The 13,521-nt window shown below is 30.2% G+C and overlaps 1 protein-coding gene across 1 annotated transcript in view; it reads right to left on the bottom strand.

The window, feature by feature from the left end:
- Positions 1-13,521, bottom strand: part of gnai2a (guanine nucleotide binding protein (G protein), alpha inhibiting activity polypeptide 2a) — a 110,580-nt gene that overhangs the window by 18,681 nt on the left and 78,378 nt on the right. Inside the window, exon 3 of the mRNA XM_056467820.1 lies at positions 10,630-10,771. Coding sequence (XP_056323795.1) covers positions 10,630-10,771 — 142 coding nt within the window. The remainder of the gene's footprint in view (positions 1-10,629; positions 10,772-13,521) is intronic.

The raw sequence follows: 13,521 nt of genomic DNA, 5'->3' as shown, positions 1-13,521 counted from the left end.
TATCCGATCTAGACTTTACCATTCATCTTGGCATGTTGTAATCTAAAATTGAAATCTGAAAATGACTTCCAGTTTGTTTTCTGTTAAATTCTCAGATTAGGTCTGTCTGAGGTATTGGGGCGTGGCTAACATACTTAACCACACCCCTCCAACTGTCAGTTTTGCTAGCTCTCGCAAAGCACTTTACCCGATCTTTCTGAATAAAATGAATACTTTATTACATCCAATCAGCTCGCAGAAAAAAAAAACAAAAAAAAAAAACAAGCCACGCCTACTGTTTTCTCATTTAATATTCCATTTCTCTAGGAAGTGCATCACAATACAAAAAAAAAAAAAAATCTAAATTCAGGTGGAAAAAGGGCATGAAAAAAATTGTATATGCTCTAAAATGCATTTAATTGAATCGATTTCATTGTGTAAACACTCATATGGTCGAATGTATACAACCGGCATCAAAAGACCACATCAAAACAACGTGTTTATGCTTGGCTGTGCAATACGAAAAGCAGCTGTGCATTAAACAAACCAATGAACAGATGCATTGAAAAATAATAACACACTGATATACAGAAAGTAGCATTTTTATTATGAATTATATGGAAAAGAATCAGGAATGCAAGGCAGGTTTATTAAGCCTGACCAATTTTATTAAGTGTAAATAAAAAAATCAGCATTTTAAACATATTACCCCAAAGCAGCTGGAAAGTGACTCAGCAGAACTCATTGCACATTAATCACTGCTTTATTTATTTATTTTAAGAAAAAGGCATGATGTTGACAGTCAAAATTTATGGTATTTTCAAGGTGCTTTTAAGGGAGAAAATACAACATATATTTTCATTTTTAAAAGTGGTCTATAACATATTTTAATAACGTTTTATTGCTTAAATGTTTTAATTATTATTCGTAATTTAAAAAAATAAAGAAAACTTTCTTGCATTCAGAGGATTTAAATTATTGGTATCACTTTAAATTAATGTATTTACTAAAATGAACCATTAGTAATACATTTATTACATGTATTACATTAATTAAGTTAAATAGCGTTAGTTCATGCTAACTCGCAGTGCATTGACTAATGTTAACAAGCACAACTTTGGATTTTAATAATTTATTAATTAATGTTGAACTATCATTAATAAATGCTGTAAAAGATTATTCATAATTAATGTTGGTAAATGTTTTAATTTACAATAACTAATAGACCATTTTTCTAAAGTGATACCAAATTATCTTATCAAAAACTTAAAACTCAAAAGACACCCTAAATCATTTCATTGCATGATGCAAATTATGTTAATGACACATTTTTGCACGCTTCAGTAATGAAATGAATGGAATTAGAACATAGCATACAGTAGGAGTACACACAAATAATATTTTCTATAGAATGCTACACAATATTATATTTGTGCATATACATTAGATTGGTCAGTACTGAAGCCAAATCTAAAGCTAATCTAATAAAATAATGTACGATAACGGTATAAATATTAATAGCCCAAAAGAATGTTAGGAGAAAATATTAAATAATTTTTTTTTATTAATAATTTTGGAGTCAATTGAGGGCCATATATACTTGCAATATAAAAGAAAATTTTGCAAACAAAAAAAAGTATTGAGCAAAAATAAATAAATAAATGTAAATCTCCAAAAATTGAAAATGTATTTGAGAAATAAAAATGTATTTTGCTAACAAAAATAAACAACTGCAAAAGGAAAAATAAAGTTAAGAAATTTAAATAAAATCAAGCAGTGCAAAAAAATATATTTTTTTTCCAGTCCAGTCGATTGCAATGCTCATTTTGATTTGCTTTTTAGTCAACTGTGAGTTTGCGATGCTGTTTTCACTTTGCAGTTTACAGCCTGCCGTAAACACCCAAGTTCCCTTGACTCCGCCCCCTTGTCAAATCAGGGCCACAAAGTAAAACACGCAGAAACGTGAAGTGCAAAGTGAAAACAGCATCGCAAACTCACGATAGAATATATGCAAATATTTAAGGTTTTTTTGCACTGCTTGACTTTTATTTGCAGTTCGTTTTATGTTTGCAAATAAAATTTTTATTTCCCAAAACAATTTTCCCTTTGTAGTTTGTAAATTTTTTTCTCTCAAATTTATTTTCGCTTTGTGATTTTTGGAGATTTGCATTTTTTTGCTCAATTATTAATTTTTTGTTTGCAAAACGTTTTATTTTGCAAGTATCTATGGCCCTAGATTGACTCCATGAATAATAATAATAATTTTTATAATAATTTTTAAATAATAAAAAAAAGTTAAGAGACAAAAAAAAAAAAAATCTACAAAACTTTTGTACAAATGTTGTTTTTGCAATATTTTGTTTGACTTTAAATGTATTATCTTTCTATTTCTAAAGATGTTCAGTGACCAAACTATAATGTTATTGAATAAAACTGTTACATTCACGTGCATCAAAATGCCTATATTCACTGAGAAAATTACAAATATTTATTTTCAATTCATTCAAGTATTTTTACGTTTATGTATATTTACGTATATGGTTTATTTATGAACTCCTAGCTTTTTAAATATCTTTATCTAACATGAGCCTTTAACTATTATTTACATTTTTTCATAAAAGTAATAACAATTCCTCCAAATTTCCAATAAAACCAATAAAATTATCAACTACATTGACAAAAAGCATTACTGGCTATTATTTGCATTTCCTAGACATCTATAGTCATGAAGACAGACTGGCTGCATGATGGCATCCTGTGAGAAGGGAGATTCTTCATCATCTTGCCGTGTGTGCACGTGCATATGTGTGCTTTTGGTATGTGAGGTTTCTTGATGATCCAGAGATTTATTTGCCAAGCAGGTCAAAAGTGCAGTACACAAACATGAGCTATGCATCCCCCGAGAGAAAAAAAAATAAAAACAGAGTTCGTTTCCTGACTAAATCTAACCTCCTGATTCTACAATCACATCTCAGACTTAACACAGTCTCGATCCATTTAAAGCATCTGTCTGTCCGTCCGTCTCCCACACATTTCTACAAAAATAACCATCTACCTAAATATATGTCTCTCCACCCAGAACGCATGTTGAGGGAATGGAGCGTGAAGTCAAAACCCTCCCACCGCAGGGCTGAACTGGGTCACAGGAAGACATGCCTGGGGCAAAACATGGGAACCGTGAGCCGAAATGTCGAGCTCAGAGACATTTAACACGCTCGATCCTGCGCTTGTAGAGGACGTGATGAATTCTTAACCCTTGTGTGCTGTTGGGGATGTATTCATCCACTCTGGGGTGATTTTGAGCCTTAATTTAGCCACAACTTTCTCTGTTTTAGCAAATGGAATGATTTTGGGTGACGAATCTTATTTTGAGAGAAAAAAATTGGGAAAATGCTTTGAAAAGTTTTAAAAGTTCAACAATACATTCTGGGCAAATTGACTATACCCTTTCATTATGTTCGGTGCTGTTTTTGCCCCATTGACTTCCATTATAATGATTTTTTTTTTATTTCAAACCCTTTACCCAATAATGCATTCTTTACTGTTGGTAGTTTTTCCTGTTAAAATAAAATAAAACAATAGTAAACAGCACACTATAATCTGCTGTTTTACTCCATTAAACTCCATATTCAGAAACAAGTCAGAAACAATTTTTACACAGGCCTATCTAAAGGGTTAACGCTGCCAACTGTTGATCAACAGTAAAAATACACATTTTACCCCTATAGCCAACAGGGAAATCCACCAACAATCAAGAATGCATGATTATATGATGTCATGGCTTTGTAATCAATAAAATGTGGTTATAATGGAAGTCAATGGGGGAAATGGATGTTTTCATCCACTCTGGGGTGATTTTGAGGTTTAATTTGGCCATAACAGTCTCTGTGCTTCAGCAAATGGAATGATTTTTGGTGACAAATCTTATTTCGACTCATATATTTGAAATTTTTCAAAAATTCTACTATACAATCTGGGCAAATTTATTACACTTTTGTTATGTTCGTGGCTGTTTTTGCCCCATTGACTTCCATTATAATCCCATTTTTTGATTGCAAAAGCCATGACATCAAATAATCATGCATTCTTGATTGTTGCTGATTTTTCTCTGTTAAAATTAAATAATAAAATAAGCAGCTCAGCTCTCAGAACATAGTAATCGTATTAAGAGCGTTTATGCATGCACACTATAATTTGCTGTTTTACTCCATAGAACTCCATATAAAAGCCAGAAACGTTTTTGCACAGGCCTATCTAAATAAATTGTACCACCTGATGATCAAGAGTAAAAATGACCAACTTTACCTCTTCCCAAGAAGGAAAACCACCAACAATCAAGAATTATTTGGTGTCATGGCTATGCAATCAAATGTGGTTATAATGGAAGTCAATGGGACAATAATAGCCACGAACTTAACAAAAGGGTAGTCAGTTTGAACAGTACACAAGGTTTAAATATGTTGAACAGATCCTTAAATTTGTATTTGGCCATTTATATGAATTTGTTTTTGTTAAACATGGCATTGCAATCAAAAAATGTGGCCATAATGGAAGTCAATGGGGTAAAAACAGTGTACTACTGTACAATTACACACTTCGTAAAGGTTAAACGGCTTAGTGTTTTGCAATTCAAAAGTCAATAAACTTGTAAACCCAAGGAATGCTTGAATATCTATTTCGAAACAGGAATACTGTTAGTTCTTTTAATAGTCGGTGGAAAAAAGGCTGTAGATATGAATAGACGATAGTTTTAGGCCTTTTAAAAGATTTACGGCCTCAGGAGTAGGGGGGGGGGGGGGGGGGGGGGGGGTAAGGAGTTACAGCGATCAGTCCCATGGGATGCTGATTTCCACGTGTCTAAAGCACACACTGCACAAACTGTGACATATGGCTAACACATGCACTCTCATATGGTTTAAAGATACGCTGGCTATTGCTCCACTTCCTGTCTTACGCTCAGCACTGCGCATACAGTGTTTCTGATTAAAGAGCCAATGAAACATGGGGATGGTCGAAATTTTTAAGGTCCATTGACGTATTTATATTTTTCTCTCTCTTTAAAAAAAATAAATTATAGATAACATCTCAACTGCCTGTCATTACTGATATCTGCACATAGTATGGCTGCACTGCATGAATTGGGGAAAAATCTAATTATAATTCTTCTGATAAAAAATAAAATTGGGTTTGTAATTTGTAAAAATGTATTCCAGGTTTATTGTGCTTGCATGTAGGGATTCATATTTATGGTCAAATCAATAGTATAGCTATGCTATGCATTATTATTATTATTATTACTATTATTGATAATTGAAAGTAGTTGGTAATAATAATAACAATAATTATTATTTTTATTATAATTCGATTAGTTTAGTTATTATTATTATTATTATTATCATTATTATTACTATTAATATTATTAATGATAATAACAAAATTATTTTGAAAAATACAATCATTATTATTTTTATTTTATTATTATTAGTATTATTAGTATTATTATTATAGATAACATCTCAACTGCCTGTCATTACTGATATCTGCAAATAGTATGGCTGCACGAATTAGGGAAAAATATAATTATGATTCTTTTGATAAAAATAAAAAATTGTGTTTGTAATTATGTAAAAATGTATTCCAGGTTTATTGTGCTTGCATAAAATGGTTCACAATTAGGCTCAAATCAATAATATAGATACATAATGATAACAATAATACCAATAATAATAATACTGATGATGGGGATAACAAAAACAACAACAATTATTATTATTGTTAATAATAATTAGCTATATTATTAATTTAAGCCTGGATGTGCCTAATTGAACCTATATTATTGATTTGAGCATAAATGAGCCTGATATCATCATCATTAATATTTTTATCATTACCATTAATAACAAGAAGAATAATAAAAATATAAAATGAAATACTAAATAATATCAATAATATTAGTTAATATTAACAACTAAAAAAGAAATTTTAAACAACAGTACTGTAAAAAATATTTTATAAAAGTTATTTTTTTAAAAATCATAACAGTAAAACAGTATATAAATTTCAATTGAAAGTTAGTAATAATAATAAAAAAATATTATTATATAATTATTATTATTACTATTATTGCTTTTATAATTATTTATCATATTATTATATATAACAATAATAATAATAATAATAATAGTAATAATAATAATAATGATGATGATGATGATAAAATAATAATTATTAAAATAGCAACAAAAACAACAACAACAATGATAATGATATAATAATAATTAAAATAATAATAATAATAATAATAATAATAATAATAATAATTACACATTTCCATGGTTACTTGAAACAACACTTGATATTTTTTAACCCAGCTCTACAATAAAACACTAACCCTAATTATGGCTTTTTGATAAATTGTATTCAATGCATGCAAATAATTCATTAAAGAAGTATAAAGCTGAACACTAGACAACTAATTTGATAACAGTACATGTACATCAATGATTAACAAATGAATTTCAGCTTTCACAAGGTTGATGCGTTTCCAAATTCAGCCTCTGATCTCATGTTAAATGGCTCAGAAATCTATCTGCATGCTGTCTATTAGATAAGACCTCAAACAGGCTAAATAACCCAGAATTTCCTCAACATGCACTAGTTAACTACTAATCCAGACGACCCACTGACTTCCCAGTCATCAGTTTAGCACATCTCTCATCAAACATGCCAGGAACGAGAAAGCAAGCAAGAGCGAGACACACTTGAGGAATGTCTCCAACAGATCTCTCTCTCACTAATTAAATGTGATGGAGAGATGTTGTTAGCCTCTCTAACAGCACTTTGCAGCTCAATTCCCTGAGCGGAGACACAATCATCCATCTCTCCCTTCATCCGCCTAATTAAACCATACACTGCTTCTACACACCAAAAATAAAGGGCCTGTATCCTTTTAAAAGAGCCATATTCTTGACTTCTGCTGCTTTTTAAAAGATTTTTGGACTTTTAATAACACCTCACAAGACTCCTGTGTCCTACATGCTTCCATTCAGATAGTGTTAATCCTGTAGATTGTCAATGACTGTAAATTGAGGTGTGACATAATATATGGCGAGTGTAAATCAGTGCTGACAGAGATGGAGTGTTTCTCTCCAGAGCATCAGGTGGATCAGATGCGCTGAACATACTGCTGCCTTCAGGCTGTTCTCTTCAGATCTGCGCTAGCAAGCTAACACTCTCACTTCCTTATTCTCTTTTTTTTCTCTTGCTTTAAGCTTCATCTGTCCTCATTAATGTCTTGAAGATTGGTTCATAGAGAGAATAAAAAGCTGAATAAAACATTTGCTGTTTTATGAGGGATCTGTAGTTGCTTACAGGACTTCAGTTTACAGGAAGAATAGACTAAGGATTCCTGATGGGACTTTTACTTTGTATTTTTCTCAGATTTAAAAGAAGATGCTTTCCAATGCGCTTCTTTTCTATTGTTTTTCAATGTAGACAAGAACTTGATGAATGTGTGTGGCTGCGTGTCATGACTTTTGAAGAGCTGTGTTTTTTAGATGAAGTTAAAAGAACTTCAACTTTCACAAGCAGTGCTGCTCATTACTGTCAGTTCCATAGCAGTGGACCAATCAGAAGAGCTCGGAGGTGGGGCAACCGCAGCAAATTTCTGTTTACATGCGCTCTGTGGTTTTGTCCAGATACCCTCATGGTTTATGCTGTGCTTTTTTTTTTTTGCATATTATTCTGAACCATTGCGTATTGGATTTTTAGCAAAATAGACGTGTCCAGTGTGAATGAGCCCACAGAAAGTAGATAGTAATCTGATTGGTAAATTTAAGGCAGAAAAAAAGATCATTCTGAAAGAAAAAACAACAAAACTCCAAACTACTGTTGGAAAAAAAGTGTAGGATTATGGAGCCAGATCAGTCTCAAAAATACAATTTCAAAATAAATTTTATACATGCACAGCACAATTCACATAAAAAAAAAAATAATAATAATAAAAAAATAATAATAAATAATAAAATAAAAAAAAAATTTAAAAATTAAAAAAAAAAAATCAAAAAAAAAAAATCACATTTTTAAATTTAAAACACGAATTCGATTAATGTATTTGTGAGATGTGTTTTGAACTAACAAATTGGATTATTGTATTTTTGAATTGTGTTTTGAACTTATGAATTGGATTTGTGTATTTATGAGTGGTGTTTTGAATTTACTAATTGGATTAGTGTATTTTTGAATTGTGTTTTGAGTTTACTAATTGGATTTGTGTATTTATGAGTCGTGTTTTCAAATTACAAATTGGATGTGTATTTTAGATTCGTGTATCGAATTTCCGAATTGGATTTGTGTATTTATGAGACGTGTTTTGAACTTATGAATTGGATGTGTATTTATAAGTCATGTTTTGAATTTACTAATTGGATGTGTATTTTTGATTCGTGTTTTGAATTTAAGAATTTAATTTGTGTATTTGAGTCGTGCTTTGAACTTACGAATTGGATTTGTGTATTTTTGAATTGGGTTTTGAATTTACAAATTGGATTTGCGTATTGTGAGTTGTGTTTTGAAGTTATCATGGCTTCCGCTACATTCATTCTTCCATGGTGGGGCTCCGCACCAAAATTCATTCCAGCTACGGCTACATTACAGCTTCTCATTCAAAAATTCAGTCATTGTTTTTTTTAATAGCGGGTTGTAATGGCACCAAAATGTATTAAAAGCGAAGTCAATTATAACAGCAAACTTTTCTGTAATAGTAGTGCTGTGAGTGATTTGTTTAACCCTTTAAGGTGACATGCTGACTGACTGACTGCAAGGCTGCGTGATGCATGGGGCCAGCAAACACAATGTAGCTTTCAGTTATGATAAACAGTTTCCATAATTATACTTGTAAATAAAGGTCTATGGTTCTGCAAAGACTTTATCTTGCTGGAGTTTATAGCCATTTCACTTTACTTAAGGATGCATCAATGCCATTCTAAAAGTCGATTGGAGACATTCAGAAATATTCCTAGCAAATCTAAATAAATGTTGGAGAGTGCACAAGAAAATCTACACTTGAGCAGCGTATATTTGAGATGGTAAGCAAGAAGCTTTTTACATATAGGAAATCGGCGCACAAGCAAGAGATTTGCATGCTTGTATTACACGTTTACGATCTTGACTTATAATACTGCGCTCACGACATCTGTCATTGAAATAATAATGTATTTATGAATTGTATTTTGAAATTACGTATTTAAATTTGTGTATTTATGAATCGTGTTTGAATTTAAGAATTGGATTTGTGTATGTAGAAATCGTGATCTGAAACCACAAATTGGATTTCTGTATTTACAAATTGTGCTTTAAACTTACGAATTGGATTTTGTAAATGTGAATTGTGTTTTCTTTTGAAAAGGTATTATTTTTGAGACTAATCTGGCTCCATATTGACCTTATTCTTGAATGCGGAAGTGCGCGCATTTTTGCGATTGTTTTAGAACTTCCGATTCAGTTGCCTATGGGAGAAATGACTAGGGATAATAAACGGCAAAAAACGGTCAAACTACTTACTCTACAAACAAGTGTTTGCATTACAATACAGGCAAAGTAGAATAATATAATAAGAAAATATCAGTTTGCAACACCAAGTAGCAAAACGAGCTGATTTTAACGTTTAAAAATGAATGGAAGTGAATGAGACCGGAAGTTTCGAGCCAAAATGATTCAAATGGCTGCGCCCACTCGTACACGGAGAATAAGGTGAATAGGATAAGAATTGTATTGTATTTAACGTAGAATGTATTAAATTGATCAAAAAGTGAAAGGAAATCATTTATAATGTTACAAAACACTGTTACATCAAATAAATGCTGCACTTTTGAGCTTTCCATTCATCCAAGTATCCTAATAAAAATGCATTAGTTTCCACAAAATTATTAAGCGGTACATTTGTTTGTAACATTGATAAAAATAAGAAATGTCTCTTGAGTAGCAAAGCAGACTATTAAAATGCTTTTGGATGATCCTTCGACTGCTGCTGAAAATTCAGGTTTTCTATAAAGCTCTTGACAGTATTTCAAAGCTAAGACTTGTTTTAAATTAAAGGCATTAAGAGTTTTTGAATGGTAGGCATGCTACAAATAATATTTCATCATGTATTGTTTATGCATGAACTAAAAACAGCACAGATCAATTTAAGGATAAATTTCGTTCCATTAAAATGAGGATCCATTAAAATTGAGAACATTCTATTTTTAACACAGATTTACAATAAAATACTGACTCCAACATCGGCTTATGCTTAGTATAAATTATTATTTTTTTGCAGTGCAATGCATGTGTTGATATTTACATGTACATCATCGCTTAACGCAGTAACCAATTTGAACTTTCAAGAGGTTGTGTTTTTCTAAATCCAGCTCTTTACCATGAAAATGCATCTGCGTGGCGTCTATAGTGAACATGACCCTGAAATTTGTACTATTCCGCATTTTTGAACAGTAGCAGGAAAACTAATCAGACTTCATACCGACAGTCAAGAACCAGGATATAGAGCAGGATCATCTGACTCTGGAGGGCCTGGATAATCTGTGTGTGTGTGTATTACTGTACAGTGGATGTGTGTGATTTATTTGCTGAGGGAATGCAGTGTGTACTCACCGATCTGGCGCTGTCCTCATATTCGATCTTGAGGTTGCCCATGGCTTTAATGATGGCCATGATGGACTGGATGGTGTTACTGTAGACCACCGCTCGATACTGCTTGCACTCTTCCTCTGAGTAGCCGTCCTCATGGATAATCCTGCAGAACAGACACACAAATGTTCAACTGATCAGTGTTGTATGAAATATTTAGCAATGTGCATTAAAATTTTATTTAAATTTGTTTTAATGTGAGATTGTCCAAGTGTGCATTTTATTTATTTATTGTTTTAATTTTTTTCTCTATTGAAACAAATTGCTGTTTTTTATTTGGTTTTATTAAGTTATTTAAAATATTTTATTTATTAAATTTATTGCTATATTTCTACAAGTATTTCTATGACTTTACTACAATAACAAAAAATACTAATAATTGTTATTATTTTGAACTTTTTACTGTATAATTCCAAGATTTCAGAGAGAAAAATAAATAAACAAATCAGTTTCAATAAAAATATTTTCAGTGTTTAATTGTTGTGATTAGAAATATTTAATGAGCTCCAAATTATAGTTTTTTTTATGATTGATATAAATGGCTGTGTTTATTTAGCTATTAAAATATTATATTTATTGCTTTACTTCTTAATTTTATAAGTATAAACCTTTATAACTTTAAGTATAAAAACATTTGTATGAATTTATTACAATAACAAAAAAAATAATAATTGATTTTATTTTTATATTACTTTATTTTTAGATAACTTTTTATATTTCAGAGAAATAAGTAATTAATAAATAAATCTGTTTCTATAAAAACATTTTCAGTGTCTTCATTGTTGTGATTAAAAATAATTATTGTGCTCCAAATTATTGCTTTTTTTAATAATTGAAATAAATTGCTGTTTTTATTTAGTTTATAAAAACATTACATTTATCATTATATGTATTGGTGTATTTGTAAAAAATATTTGTTTGAATTTTACAATTACTAAAATTCCTAATAATTGCTTTTATTTTGAACTTTCTATATTTCCAAGATTTTAGAGAGAAAAATAAATAAATACATCAGTTTTTATGAAAATATTTGTGACTTCATTGTTGTGATTAAAAATATTTAATGAGCATCAAATTATTGTTTTCACTTTTTTAACAATTGAAATAAATGGCAGTTTTCATTTAGTTGTTAAGATATTCAATTTATTATATTTATTGCTATATTTCTAAAATATTTGTATGATTTTATTACAATAACAAAAAAATCCAAGTAATTGCATTTATTTTGAACTTTATTTATTTTTCTCTCTGAAATCTTAGAAATATAGAAATAAACAAATCAGTCTAAATAAAAATATTTTCATTGTCTTCATTATTGTTTTACTTTTTAAATAATAAATAATAAAAGATTATATTATTATATTGTTGCTATGTTTCTAAAAAAATATCTGTATGAACTGCTTACAATAACAAAAAATCCTAAGTGCTTTTATTTTAAACTTTCTATATTTCCAAGAATTCAGAGAAAAATAAATAAATCTGCTTTTATAAAAATATTTTCATTGTCTTCATTGTTTTGATTAAAAATATTTAATGAACGCCAATTTATTTTTGGTTATTTTTAAATAATTATATTAAATTGCTGTCTTTAATTAGTTAAGTTATTAAAAATATTATATTTATTGCTATACTTCTAAAACTAAAAAAAGAAATTTGACTACTGATATATGCAACACTGTTATATTATATGTAATATAATATGACTACTACAACAACAAAAAAAAACAAATAATTGCTTTTATTTTGAAATAAAATATTTAATGAGCTGCGAATCACAATATTTGAAAGATTTTTAGGCTTTGAATACTGAATGTCTGCAGAAAAATCATCTCCGCAATTGCAGAACAAATGTTATAAAAAACACATTTGACTTATATATTAATGTTTTATATTACACTTATATTACTGTGTTTGTTCAAATAAATACAGCAATTATGACCTAACCTTTGAAAAAATAAAATCTTCCCAAGCACAAACGTTAGCATTTATTCATGTTGCGAAAAATACATAACATGTCAATCACATTTAATAATGTTAAATATTACGTAAAGCAAAAATGAATGCAAATAAATAATACAACCATAAACAAAGTCCGGATTGGCACAAAAGATGCAAGAGGTATCCAGATGTAATAAAAATTGTATTAATATCTCCAGGCTTTTGCAGTGGATGAAATGTAGCCACTGAATTGATTTGAAGTGCTGATGTGAATTGTCCTGTGGATCTTGTCTGCCTGCAAATCTATAGAATTTTTTTTTTTATTAATAATAATAATAATAATATGAGCTCTGGCTCCTGCGAGTGTGAGAGGAAACCTTTCGCAATCTGGTTTAAAACCAAATAACCAAAGACACTCAGAAACTGCAGACTGCTTTCTCTGATTCAGGTACAAATATTTTCTAGAAGAATTATTTAATAACATAATTAAATTACAAAATGAGTGCTGTGATTGTGCTCCAGATCAAAGCGTGTGGAAGCTTTCAGTAATGACATAGTAAGTAATCTCATATATGTAGTAAACACTTTTCCATCAGAGTGATTAGTGTGTAAAAATGCTTTGGGAAACAGAGGCGTAGGGGAAGCAGCAGAGGTCAAGGTCAGATAAACAGTATTAACTGCTGCCAGGGGCCCAAACATACACACACACACACAGACAAAGCTGTTTAAGTCAGTGTGTATGACAAGTTATGCACATGTAAAGGATTATCAGTGTTAATGCCACTATTATCAAGGTATGGTTCTCATTCAGACTGGAGAGAGCTTTACATCTAAGGGCCTAAAAATAATATCGACACGTGTCCTACAATAACTTCAAGTATAATTTAGTTGTGAAATGTGTCAAAATGCACGTACATT

Source organism: Danio aesculapii, chromosome 11 (assembly GCF_903798145.1).
Source record: "Danio aesculapii chromosome 11, fDanAes4.1, whole genome shotgun sequence".
Lineage (NCBI taxonomy): Eukaryota > Metazoa > Chordata > Actinopteri > Cypriniformes > Danionidae > Danio > Danio aesculapii.
Note: the sequence above shows the minus strand (reverse complement) of the source record. Positions and strands in the feature narration are given on the sequence as shown.